The 14,405-nt window shown below is 44.0% G+C and overlaps 1 protein-coding gene across 3 annotated transcripts in view; it reads right to left on the reverse strand.

Annotated features, from left to right (window-relative positions):
- Positions 1-14,405, reverse strand: part of CAMK1D (calcium/calmodulin dependent protein kinase ID) — a 388,105-nt gene that overhangs the window by 236,304 nt on the left and 137,396 nt on the right. For all 3 annotated transcript variants that reach the window (XM_043479613.1, XM_043479612.1, XM_043479614.1), the window contains exon 2: positions 1,248-1,379. In XM_043479613.1, the coding sequence (XP_043335548.1) occupies positions 1,248-1,379 (132 nt within the window). The remainder of the gene's footprint in view (positions 1-1,247; positions 1,380-14,405) is intronic.

Below are 14,405 nucleotides of genomic sequence, written 5' to 3' on the forward strand. Positions count from 1 at the left end.
ACTATATAATGAAGCCTCCATAAAAGTCCTAAAGGACAAGTTTTTGTCCATTTTTGGAGAGCTTCCACGCTGGGGAACTAGAATGCTTCTGTGTTCCATGCTGGCCTCACACTTCAGGAGGACAGAAGCCTCTTTGTTCGGGACCCTGCCGTGTGTATCTCTTCATCTGGTTCTTGGTTCACATCCTTTAAGATCCTTTCATAATAATTTGGCCGTTTAGTGAGTAAACGGGTTTTCCTGAGTTCTGCGAGCCATTCTAGCAAACTGATCAATGCCCAGGGCGGGTCATGGGAGCCTCTGATTTAGAGCCAGTCAGTCAGAAGTACAGGTAACACGCAAGCTTGAGACAGCAGCCTGACGGGGGGTGGTCTTGTGGGACTGAGCCCTTTACCTGCGGGATCGGACTCTGTCTCCAAGTGGATGGTGTCAGGATTGAGTTGAACTCTTGGACACCCTGCTGGCAACTGAGAACCGCTTGCTGGTGAGGGAAAACCCATGCATGCTGGAACTGGGTCCAGGAACCCCATCCAGGTTCTATTACGTGGGGAGCAAAACCAAACTCAGTGAAGAGGTAAAGCAGGTAACCAGTGAGCTCTGGAACTTGCTGGGTGCCAGGTGCCAGGTGAGTGGCAAGAGCGAGGGGCCCACCAAAGACTGTGGAAATCACACTGGTGGGGCTGACTTCCCAGGCTGTGCCACATCCGAGCTGCAAGGCGATGGACAAGTGACTTTCATCTCTAACCCTCCTTCTTAGAAAATAAAGCAGCAACAAGAAACCAATAATAGTACTGGGCACAGTGGCAGTGGCAGCCACCCTTTCACTGAGCACTTACTCTGTAGCAGGTGCTGCACAGGTACTCACTTAATCCTGAGAACACCTGGGGGATGTTATTAACTCCAGTTATGGAGGAGGTGCAGAGTTCAGAAACAGCCCAAGGTCACCTAGCTGGAGGGAGTGGCGGGGTCTCAGATCAAAGCCAAGTCCATCTGACTGCCCTGTTCTTTGGAAAGAATAATGACCTCAAATGACTGCCACGAACATTAGGAGATGAAATACAATATGGAAAGTGCTCTGGACGCCCCATATAAACAGCAGTCAGGGTTAAAAAGCCCACTCCTCGCTGCAGGTCAGCATCCCGGTCGCCCTCTCTATCCACTGTAGCCTCCTCCTTCCCTTGCATGAAAAACCCCATCATCTGAGCATGACCCCCAGTGAGGGGGTGGGGAGGCTGTCCTCCTGCACTCACTTTCTCAGGACGGCGATCTCATTCTCAATGCTGCTTTCTTTGCCCTTCAGCGCCTTCTTGGGGATACACTTGACCGCAAAGAGTTTTCCAGTTGCCTTCTCTTCAGCTAAGACCACTTCTGAAAATGCCCCACTGTGAACAAAGAGGGAGAAAAAAAATCAGATTAGATTCAGGAGATCTGGAGACTCCTGACAGCTCCTCTGATCCCACTACCAAAATCAAGAGTAATAGCAACAATAAGAAGGATCCCTGGTGATTTTTTTAATCCAACCACACTCCTAACCAAACGTCTTTATGCAAAGAGTAGACAGAGGCAAGGGTGACCACTTGCAAAGGGACACGGGGATGTCCACGTGGGTGTGGCCACCTCCCCCTGTCACCTGCCACTCTGAGAACAACCAAGCAGTGATAACTCAGGAGCCACAGAAATGCTTCAGGAAGGTTCCTGCAGAAAAGACTGCACCCATCTGAAGCCATCAGCACCCCCAAATCCAAGCAGACAAGAGGGTAACATTCAAATGTCTAGATTCCTCCCAGACCCTTTCAGTCCCAAGAGAATTTCAGAGCACTTCGCAAACCTGAAATTAATTCTCACAGATAAGTAAAAGTGTAATTAATGTGTACAACATGTAGTATTGACACGGGTTAACTGGTAGGGCTGGGCATGGCTGCAGTGAGCAGCTTATTTCTTTTTTAAGTCAAACAAACAAAAACAAACATGATGCCCTGAGTCAGGGAGACTTTCCTGCCTGAAAACATAAATCTTCCTCTGTGAGGTCAGAGCCCCAAACTGAAAATGTAACCAGAACATTCAGGCCCAGAGATTACATATCTCCCAAGAGGTGGTCCAGGAGCCCCAGAGGCAGGCTTGTCCGTCCACCTGCCACCTTCTCTATCTCCAGCAGAAAACCTCGGGTGCCACTCTCGGGAGGGGGCACAACTTCCCTAATGACTCAAACAAAAACAGACACCTTCGTGGTCTGCTGCAGATCTCAGTAACGTGGGCTTTGAGCAGGCCACAGAAAGTCACTGAGTCATTCTTGGTCCCCAGACTTTCAGGAGCAGCTCCTATTTCCTCTGAGGGACACTAAACACAGCTGCTAAACAATTATGATCAGAGACAAACTCTCCGGCCACTAGAAGGACCAATGTCATCCCAACACTGGTGCCTTGGGGCCTTTGTTCTTCAGGCAACATCACAGATATGCCTAAGCAATGGATGAATGGATAAAGAAGATGGGGTACATATACACAACGGAACACTACTCAGCCATAAAAGAGAACAAAATAATGCCATTTGCAGCAACATAGATGGACCTAAAGATCATAATACTGAGTGAAGTAAGTCAGACAGAGAAAGAGTCACACCATGTGATATTGCTTAGTGTGAAATCTGAAAAAAATGCACAAATGAACCTATTTACAAAATAGAAATAGAGTCACAGATGCAGATAACTTACGGTTACCAAGGGGGGAATTGGGGGCCATGGGAAAATCTGGGAGACTGGGATTAACACATATACACTACTATATATAAAATAGATAATAAAGACCTCCTGCATAACACAGGGAACTCTACTCAATGCTCTGTAATGGCCTATATGGGAAAAGAATCTAAAAAAGAGTGGATACCTGTATATGCATAACTGATCCACTCTGCTGTATACCCAAAATTAACACAACATTGCAAATCAACTAAACTCCAATAAAAATTAGTTAAAGGAAAAACAACAGATGCCTAAGCAAGAGCGGACTTTTCTCTCCCCATCCTGTGCCACCAGACAGGGAGAGGCATCTGTCCCAGAGCAAAGACAGACTCACAGACAGACTTTAAATGCTTTCCAGTGGGAGGAATTCACCACTCAGTGCAATTAACTGTGAGTCTTCAGGGCAAGTGTTCCTCCTGAACCCCAACTCTTGAGAGAGGAATCTGTCTTCAAGGCCTGTATCTAATTATAGAAAGCCAAGAGACAGAAGATAGGCAGTCCACAAAAGAACCAAATGGAATATGTCAGAGTAAAGATCACGGGCCAAGTCACAGTCTCCCCCACCCTCCACATGCCTCGCATACACAGACACCTTCTCGGCTCAGCCAGAACAGCAATTATGAAACGGAAATACATAAAACCTGGGGCAGATTTATCAGAGTGATATATGGTATTAGACATTCCCAGTGGCATTTGGTCACTGCCAATGGCTTTCACCCAAAAAAGCCAATTCATAACAACTTGAAGGAATCCTCCACCCAGCAGCTGCTCTTCCTGCTCATGTGTGTCTGGGGATGAACTGAGGTGAATTCCCCTCCCAGTGAGGGCTCCTAGGGGGAAGGAACGTGAAGGGTTATGGACTCGCTCCCGGGGGAAGGGGGGACGGGAGGAACTGGAATTGACACACACATGCTACTGACACTATATGTAAAGTAGACAACCAAGGGCAACCCACGGTACAGCAGAGGGAGCGCTTCTCGGAGCTCTCTGGTGGCCTAAGCGGGAAGGAAATCCAAACAGAGGGGATGTATGTACACGTACGTGTGCTAAGTCACTTCAGTCACGTCCGACTCTTTGCAACCCCATGGACTGTAGCCTGCCAGGCTCCTCTGTCCACGGAATTCTCCAGGAAAAGAATACTGAAGTGGGTCGCCATGCCCTCCTCCAGGGGATCTTCCCGACCCAGGGATGGAACCCGTGTCTCTTACGTCTCCTGCATTGGCAGGCGGGTTCTTTACCACTAGCGCCGCCTGGGAAGCCCATGTATATGTATAGCCGTATGGCAGGAACTAACACAGCATTGTAAAGGAACGATACTCTAATAAGAATTAATTCTTAAAAAATGGTTACACTGGAAAAATTTGAGAAGGCTTTTCACTCATTACCTCTCTAAAGGAGAAAGAAGCTATATGAATAACTGGAGGCACTGGATGTTACGTACCACTTGACATTTACAAAGTGCTTCGACCCGTATCAATGAATCCAATTCACACGGCAACCCAAGAAGTGCGCAGGAAGTGACTGCCGACTGTTTTGCAGAGGAAGATACTGAGGCCCAGGCAATAAGGGTCAGAAAAGAAAACGCAGGTTTCCTAACCTTTCCCAGGGCCTTTTCAAGACACTCTGCTGGGCTGCTAGCAGGGAGCCTGCCCCACAAGAGGGGCGGGTGACAGAAAGGGAGAGTCAGACATTGCCTTTCGGTGAGCTGTCCTCCTGTCCTCCCGGCCCGGGGGTGCAAATCCACCTCACTGCCTCGCTGAGCCAAACGATGTGCATCTATCTACCTAGCTTTAAGCTTTCCAAAGACCTGGAGAGCTCACAGGTCTTCAGGGGATATAAGATAAGCATAAATTGTTATTGTTCCTACAATAAACATAAATCACTGGAAGACACTTTCCCATTCCAAGAAAGCTAATTAAAAATATCAGAAGCAGAAACTCATGAACGAAGGGTGGGGGCACTTTCAGTGTAATTACACAACAAAGTCAGGCATGTGTCTGCTTGTGTGCGGTCGGGGGAAGGTGAGGGAGACAGGCAGAGAGAGGAAGGCTGGGAGGGGGCTGGTCATGGGAAGGAAGACAGCAAGAAAAATTATCTGAGAGCCAGAAAGTCTCCAGATAACCCAGGGAGATAAATTCCTAAGAACGCAAGTAGGGAATGACAGTTACCAAGTTATACAAAATACAGGGAGATCAGAGCAGGTTGCACTCCAGGGCTGTAAGATATAAGTGCTGGGCATTTCATACTGAGCGGGAGAGCCTTTCGGCCAGACTGAGCCACGCTTGAAGCTTGAACTGGCAGTCTGTGCGGTGGCCACTCCTGCCTGGCACCCCCTTGTCCTCCTCCCGTGATCTGACTCTTCCCTTTGTCACCCCTCGACTAGAACCAGGAGGGCTGGCCACTGGGAGGTGGCAGGGGTCTACCAAACGCTGTACCCAGGGCTCTCCTGCTGCTCACCCGATCAGTCTCTCGTGTGACCTCTGACGGCGGGAGCCTCCTTCCTAAAACTCCCTCCTTCTTAGTTCTACGACAGCTCTCTCCTTCCATCTGAACATCCAGCTTCTCTCATCGCCACCTGTTCCTTCTCTTCTCATCAAATGTCAGCGATCCCCTAAGTCCCATCCTCAGCCCAGTCTTCATCCTATTCTATACCCTCCCCAGGGAAATCTGGGGATATTTCCTGTTTCCACACCACCACCCATCTCCTCATGGCCCCCTAACCTTGATCTAAACTATAACCTCCCTCATCTCATCTCGTGTGCAAATCTCACCTTTCCAGCTGCCTACTACGGTCCTAGTATCTTCTTCCCCAAACTTCTCTCTCTTATACCCGTTCTCATTTCTGTAGATTAAGGAAACCAGCCTAGAACTCAACCTCATTCCTTTTCCACTTCCATCACCTAGTAGATCCAGGTTTCCACTAACAAGACTCTCAGATGACCATCTGTCTTTCCATCCCCACACCACTGCTTTGAGTTCCAGTTATTCCACTCAGGACTCTCTCCTGGCTCCTCTGGCCTCAGCAAGCCTACTTCCCACCACTATCTTCTACCTATTCCTGGAATTATTTTTCCAAAGCAAAGATCTGATTATGTGGCTACCCTACTTAAAACACTGAGGCTTCAAGTCTACACAGGATAAAGTTTAAACTCCTTTGCAAGTTTTCATGGTGTTCAAAGGGCTTCCTGGTGGCTCAGACAGTAAAGAATCTGCCTGCAATGCAGGAGATCTAGGTTTGATCTATGAGTTGGAAGATCTTCCGGGGAAGGAAATGGCAACCCACTCCAGAATTCTTGCCTGGAGAATTATACGCACAGAGGAGCCTGGCGGGCACAGAGGAGCCTGGCGGGGTTACAAAGAGTCAGACACGACTGAGTGACCAATACTTTCACTTCCATGACATTCAAAGCTCTCCCCAATTTGACCCCAACCTGCAAGCTCCTCCACCAGTAGGCCATCCTCCCCAGCAAAAGCGTGCCCCACCATGCACACATCATCTCCACTCAACCACAAAGGTCAGCTAGCATTTCCCAAATACACCCATGCCCTTTCACATCACTTGAGGTGGGTTCCAGTCCACCCACCTCCTTTCTTGAATACCATTCCTTTTTCTTTCTGCTTGGCAAAACTCTGTTTATATTTTAAAGGGCCTCATTGATGTATTTCCTTATCTTTGAAGGCTTTCTCAATTGTCTTCCCCTCAGACAGAATGAGGCCCTCAATCTGAGGCTCACACACTTGACTCATACCTCTATTGCCTTATGAACACATGCCATTTGTGGCCTTTTGTGTGCCTGCCTATATGCGAGCAGAACTCCTAAGTTGTTCTCTTCTGTGTCTCCATTCCTAACAATGTTTGGCACTAAGCGATGCCCACGGCAGTTTGATGATCACCATTACCTGAGGCTCTCCTCGGATTCTCCCCTACGCTGCAGATGGACCAAGCAAATGATGTTCTTCAATGACCTTCCACTCAGTGTAGGGGAAAATACTGTTCCTTTCCTCCTTTATAATGTAGTCCTCTGAGTTTCTATGCAAGCCTATGCAGAAAGATCCTCAAACGTTTCTCTCGAAGCATAAAAATTCTTTGCACCTTTCCAGATACATTTTAAACTGTATGCCTATGTACCTGAATGTTTAAATCATATTCTACAGTTGGATAATCCTGAGGTCACTAATATGTGAATTTATGGCATGATATTTCTCCCCATAAATCATTATCTTGATTATAGAAGTAAAATTCACTAGGAAAATGGAGAGGGCAGATTTTTAGATAGGTAAAGGACTTTAGGAAATGCATAATCATGGGGGAAATAAAAATCCCAAGGACTTGAAAATGGTATTTCTTCAAGTTGTGACAAGATATTTCTTTGAGTTTCAAAGAAAAATATTCTATTTTTTAAAAACACACCACATTTCCAATTAAATTAAATCTTTATGATGAACTACTGAAAAGGTCAAAGAAAAAAATTCTTCATGAAGTGCTAAATATTTTCATCTCCTGAAGATAAGCTGCACAAATTACAAAAGCTGAATCTTTTCCCCTTTTCTTCCACATTTCAAAGCAAATCACATCATCACCCAGAGGTGCACCTTACTCTGATTATAAGCCAGGCACATAGGAGAAAGTAAACAATTTTTGAGAGCTGAATTTCCAAGACTCGAGGGAAATGTCATATTTTCTATATTGACTAAAGAATTCTAAATGACTCCTCTTGCTTCTAACTTCATAAATAATGGCTCTGAAAAAGACTGCTTTGTTTTTGCTTTATCTATTTAGTTGTATGGGGAAGGCAATGGCACCCCACTCCAGTACTCTTGCCTGGAAAATCCCATGGATGTAGGAGCCTGGTGGGCTGCAGTCCATGGGGTCGCTAAGAGTCGGACACGGTTGAGCGACTTCACTTTCACTTTTCACTTTCATGCATTGGAGAAGGAAATGACAACCCACTCCAGTGTTCTTGCCTGGAGAATCCCAGGGACGGGGGAGCCTGGTGGGCTGCCATCTATGGGGTCGCACAGAGTCGGACACGACTGAAGCGACTTAGCAGCAGCAGCAGTTAGTTGTAAGAATGGAATCCTGGTGTTGTAATGAGAACTATCCACCCCATAGACTATCCATGCTATAAAGTTCAGTCAGTGATTGGCACCCAATCCTCTATCAGTGAAATGATTCCCAACTCCCAATTGACTAATGGAAAAGCAAACAAAGAAGTGGATCGGGCTCCAGAAAGTCCTTATATTCTTGAGCTCCCTGGAAAAGCAGCACAAAATCCATGTGTGCCAAGGATGCCTTGCTTTAAACAGACATTTAAGAGTTTTGTGAACCACAGTTAGACATTTACCTTCCAGGTGTTAAAGAAAACTCCTAGGGCCATTTAGAGCACCTATCTCCAGATTGTGCTGCAATATATTGAGACTAGAACTCAAAGCAAAGCCACACTCACAGATTCACTGGATAACACAACTACTCACTACCAATTCTGATCATAAAAAGTAAACACAAGAATCTATAGGGAGGAGGGATAAATTAGGAATATGGAATAACAAATATATACCACTACATATAAAGTAGATAAACAAGGATTTACTGTATAGCACAGGGAACTATATTCAATATCTTGTAATAATCTATAATAGAAAATCTATAATGAAATACATACACACATATATATGGACAACTGAATCACTTTGTTGTATACCTGAAACTAACACAATATTTTAAATCAACTTTTATTTAATTTAATGTAAATTAAATAAATACTTTAATTTTTTAAAAAGAGGATCTCTGGATTCTGCTTTCTCAATTCCTACCATCTATAATCTGAAGTTGTTAAGAACAAATATCAGTTAGTACCTAAGAAGAGGAGCTGATGTGCTGGCTCCCCTAAGTGCACATAATGTTGAAATAAACTCTTTTCACAAACAAGAGCAATTTCATCACAAAATATACAAACATTTAGTCTCTGACCACCTTCTATGACTTGTATATTTTTGGTGCTCCCCACACGTCCATATGACTGAACTGGTGAAACCTCTAAAAGACACCGCTGATTTTTAAGCAAAATCAGGAATTCCAGAGCTGTCTTTCTGATTCATGAGAGTACACTAAAGTGGCCACTCGATAAAATTATATCCATCCCAAATTAGACCAAGAAATAATCAGATGCTGCTGAAATGATCTGCCCTATTAGTTTAGAGCCAGCTATTACTTGTCCATTGGGTTTCCAGCTTCTGAGTCATTCTACATGCAAATCAGATTGGTTGTGTTATTATCTGTATTAACACCATCACCTCTAGCCCACTGCCACTACTACAATGTGCAACTGGACAGACAGATGTTACCCCAGGCTCTGGACCATAAATCTAAAATGTTCTTTTCCACTAAGCCTACTATTTTTCCCAGTGTCAGGCCAGGACAATATTAAGGGCTGATGGAGAGGAAAAGAAAAAAAAAATCTAAACAGTAGAAATAAAGTTGGTAATATTTGGCTTGAGACAACAAAGAAACAAACAGGTGCCTTTGAGACCTCTTGTTCCAGAGCAGAATCAGTCTTAAAATAGGAAAACCTGTGTGCTCACCCCAATAGTTGTCTTACTGACCCTGGAGAATCCAAATGGACAATAACAGTAGTGGAGTCAGATGGTCTTGGCGTCTAAACTCCCCAGGCAGGAATTAGGCAATTTTAGAAGTGGCATTAACTCTTTCTGGTAGAATCTTCACTAATTCATATACCACGAATGACATTGTATGCTAATTCAGTCCAGTGACCTAAAGAAAGTCATGCCCAAATGAATAAAGCTCTGACAAGCAAGCAAAGAGAGAAGTCTTAATTCAACGATAAATATGTGTGCATGAAAATTGGCATCACTTTATTAACAGATACAACATCTATTACTTTCAGTGTGTTTCCTCAAACCCTCCATTTGACAATTACATAGTACTCATGATAGTTCATGGCAATGCTTCAGCAAGAAGTAACACAAACTTCCTCTTTTAAAAAAAAAGAAAAGAAAGTATAACAAGCCCTCATTAATTTTGACCTGTGTCTCACCAGCCAGCTCACATAAGCAACATTTTTTTAAGTTTAGTAAGGAAGACTCCCATTAAAAATAGCTATTCTTTTTCATCCAGAAATACCCTCTTCTTCTTCAACTGGCAAATTCCACAATGACTAGCCACCAGATTCTAAAACAGCTTCAAGAGCCATGTCAGAAATGTTCTTAAACATCCATCCGATTAGTGTGATTGTTGCCCAAATCAATTCTCATTCCAAGTACATCCCGCATCTAAAACCACTGGAGCGGGCGATGGCAATGCTCGTCACAGGGAAAGCTGCAAAATAGCACTGTCTTGCAGGTGACAACTTGGGTTTCTTAAGGTTTTTCTTGGTGCTAAATCTTTCCAGCTAACTGCTTCACCGATCCAAATGCAGAAGAGAAATCAATTCCAAATGAATGCCTCCTGCCATATTTTAAAGAACACACTTCATTTAATAGCACAACTTTCCCCTTCACTTCCCTGCTGTGGTCCCATGTCTTCTCCCTGCTCTTCGCCAGTCACTTCTGAAAGGCGGATTCGGAACTCGAGTGTGTCGGTCATTTTCTCCTCAGCACATCCACAGGGAGCATTCATGGAAGCCTGGTTTTTGGAGGTGATGGCAGAATAAAAGATTCCGTTCTCCTGGGATTACAGAATCTCCTTGTAGCCATGGCTAAAGGGCCAGCAACACTGAAAGGCACATACGGTATCCCTGTGGGTCATACATGCCTTTGCTGCAAGAACACCTTTTACTTGGATGATGGGGTGATGACTTGGATGAAACTAAACTCCCAGTATCTTCTCTATGTTCCTTGGTCAACCATGCAGACCTCTGAGACCTGCAGCCTTCACACATCTCCTCTTTGGCCAAGATTCTCCTGACAGAGGTGGCTCTTCAGAATGGCCCGGCCCTTTCTCACTCCCATTTCTCACGGCAGGGAAACCAGACCTAGTGTACATTCATGCCCCACTGCTAAGAAGATCCGGCATGCTCCTGATGTCAAATCCACAGGCTTCGGAGAGACTGGGAACAAGAGGTGGGCAAAACCATAACCCCGAAGCCAGGAGGGACATTTATGGTTAACCCAGCTGGCCATGCCTCATACGGTCATTTTCACTCACTGGTAGGCTTGTATTTGAAACCCTCTTTTAAGCTTCTTTGAATTCTTGCTCAGGGCAGATGCAACAATAGGTAACTTCAAGGGAAATGCCCTTGAGCTCCATGACAACCAAACTTACACAACAAGGTACCCTTTCATTAGTCTTTCAAGCTCCCCCATTAAAAAAATAGAGAGAGTCCTTATTGGTATAATAATTACTACATTAAAGAGACATTTGGCTGTATCTATAGAAAGAAAACAGGAGGCCTAATAAAACTTGGTTTTAAAAAAACCAATAAAAGTTTGAAGTAGCAAAGCACTATAAATATCCTAAATATCATCAAACCTCAGAGATATTGCGGTTTTTGGTTTGAGACCACCAAAATAAAGCAAATATCACAAAAAAGTCACATGAATTCTTTGGTTTCTCAGTGCGTATAAAAGTTACGCTTATGCAACATTGTACTCTATTAGGTATACAACAGGATTACATCTAAAAAAGCAATGCACATACCTTAATTTTAAAATATTCATTGCTAAAAAGTGCTAACATCTGAGCCTTCAGTAAGTTGTTGTCTTTCTGCAATAATGACATCAAACATTACTGATCACAGATCACCATCACAAACACTCTAATATTTTAAAAGTTTGAAACATCGTGAGAATTGCCAAAATGGGACACAGAGACACGAACTGGGCCAATGTTGTTAGAAAAATGGCACCAATAAACTTGCTCAAAGCAGGGTTGCCCCAGACCTTCCACTTAGTAGAAAATGAAGTGAAACACAATAAAGTGAAGCAAAACAAAATGAAGTCTGCTTGTGTCCATCAACAGGAAATTGAGTAAATTACAGCCTAAAAATACAAGGAACTATTATGCAGTCATTTAAAATAACTAAGCAGACTTATGTGGGCTAATATGGAATTGTACCCAATTGTACCCAAGGAAGACTTCCTTCCCACCCATCTTACTAAGTACCCAGTGTATGTACATGCACTGTTTTTCCATTAAAAGTTATTTAATGAGGTAGAGAAAATTTTGGGAAAAGACAGAGAACAATCAGTAACTATCTATGCAAAATGACTATCCATCTAGTTAAAGGCTTATACTAGAAGTCTAGACAGATTAACCAACTAGTTATATGTTATTGACAAAACGTCAACAACAATCCCACTTTGTGTACAAAGCCAAGTTCACGCTTGTGCTAGGAGGATAACCCACCTGTCCAAATGAGGTTGGTGTGAACTAGTGACTCAGCCTCACAACCTGGCTCACAATAGCCTGAACACCTTCACCAATGCAGAAATCCCATGGCTTTTTTTTTTTATTATTATTAGTTGGAGGCTAATTACTTCACAACATTTCAGTGGGTTTTGTCATACATTGATATGAATCAGCCATAGAGTTACACGCATTCCCCATTCCGATCCCCCCTCCCACCTCCCTCTCCACCCGATCCCTCTGGGTCTTCCCAGTGCACCAGGCCCGAGCACTTGTCTCATGCATCCCACCTGGGCTGGTGATCTGTTTCACCATAGATAGTATACATGCTGTTCTTCTGAAACATCCCACCCTCACCTTCTCCCACAGAGTTCAAAAGTCTGTTCTGTATTTCTGTGTCTCTTTTTCTGTTTTGCATATCGGGTTATCGTTACCATCTTTCTAAATTCCATATATATGTGTTAGTATGCTGTAATGTTCTTTATCTTTCTGGCTTACTTCACTCTGTATAATGGGCTCCAGTTTCATCCATCTCATTAGGACTGATTCAAATGAATTCTTTTTAATGGCTGAGTAATATTCCATGGTGTATATGTACCACAGCTTCCTTATCCATTCATCTGCTGATGGGCATCTAGGTTGCTTCCATGTCCTGGCTATTATAAACAGTGCTGCGATGAACATTGGGGTGCACGTGTCTCTTTCAGATCTGGTTTCCTCAGTGTGTATGCCCAGAAGTGGGATTGCTGGGTCATATGGCAGTTCTATTTCCAGTTTTTTAAGAAATCTCCACACTGTTCTCCATAGTGGCTGTACTAGTTTGCATTCCCACCAACAGTGTAAGAGGGTTCCCTTTTCTCCACACCCTCTCTAGCATTTATTGCTTGTAGACTTTTGGATAGCAGCCATCCTGACTGGCGTGTAATGGTACCTCATTGTGGTTTTGATTTGCATTTCTCTAATAATGAGTGATGTGGAGCATCTTTTCATGTGTTTGTTAGCCATCTGTAAGTCATCTTTAGAGAAATATCTGTTTAGTTCTTTGGCCCATTTTTTGATTGGGTCATTTATTTTTCTGGAATTGAGCTGCAGGAGTTGCTTGTATATTTTTGAGATTAATCCTTTGTCTGTTTCTTCATTTGCTATTATTTTCTCCCAATCAGTATGGTTCTGGCACAAAGACAGAAATATAGATCAATGGAACAGACTAGAAAGCCCAGAGATAAATCCACGAACCTATGGACACCTTATCTTTGACAAAGGAGGCAAGGATATACAATGGAAAAAAGACAACCTCTTTAACAAGTGGTGCTGGGAAAGCTGGTCGACCACTTGTAAAAGAATGAAACTAGAACACTTTCTAACACCATACACAAAAATAAACTCAAAATGGATTAAAGATCTAAATGTAAGACCAGAAACTATAAAACTCCTAGAGGAGAACATAGGCAAAACACTCTCCGACATAAATCACAGCAAGATCCATGGCTTTTTGAAGAAAATCTCTTCTTCACAGAGATCATTCATACATAACACTAGGAAACTCATTCCAGGGCAAGAGAAATTTGAAACAGGCCCTGAAGGATGAGTGTGTTTCAACACACACAAACGTCAGGGAAACAGAGGAAAGTCAAGAAAGACTAGTGGACAAAAGCTGAACAATGTGGCAGATGTTACATGCAAGAGGAGTGTGAGAGGAGGATAATTAACCAGGAGGAGACAACGCTAAGAACATGCTATATGTGCTCATGTGCGTGTAAAGCTACAAAACACATCCTCTCTGTTCACAGCACTGCAGCAGCCTTCGGTAGACAGAAAGAACAGTGTCCCCCTAAAGACGACCATGTTCTAATCCCTGGAGCCTGTGAATATTAGCTTCACAGCAAAAGGGACTTGGCATCTGTGATGAGGTTAAGGGATTTTAAATCAGGAGAGTACCCTGGATTATCTGGGTGGCCAATGTAATGACAATGGTCCTTGTAAGTGGAAGGAAGGTCAGAATCAGAGAAGGACATGGGGTTCCAGAAGCAGCAGTCAGGGGGCTTCCCTGGTGGTCCAGTGGTTAAGACTCCACGCTCCCAATGCAGGGCGCCTGTGTCGAATCTCTGGTCAGGGAACTAGATCCCACATGCATGCCTGCTCCAAGTAAGACTCAGGTGGGGCGGGGAGGGAGAGTGGGAGGCGAGAGAGAGAGAAAGAGAGAGAGAAAGGAAGGAAGGAGCAGCGGTCAGAGTGATGCAAAAGGGGCTGTGAGCTGAGGAACATAGGCAACCTCTAGAAGCTAGGAAGACAACGGACAGGTTTTCC

This window comes from Cervus canadensis, chromosome 10 (genome assembly GCF_019320065.1).
Source record: "Cervus canadensis isolate Bull #8, Minnesota chromosome 10, ASM1932006v1, whole genome shotgun sequence".
In the NCBI taxonomy this organism is placed as follows: Eukaryota; Metazoa; Chordata; class Mammalia; order Artiodactyla; family Cervidae; genus Cervus; species Cervus canadensis.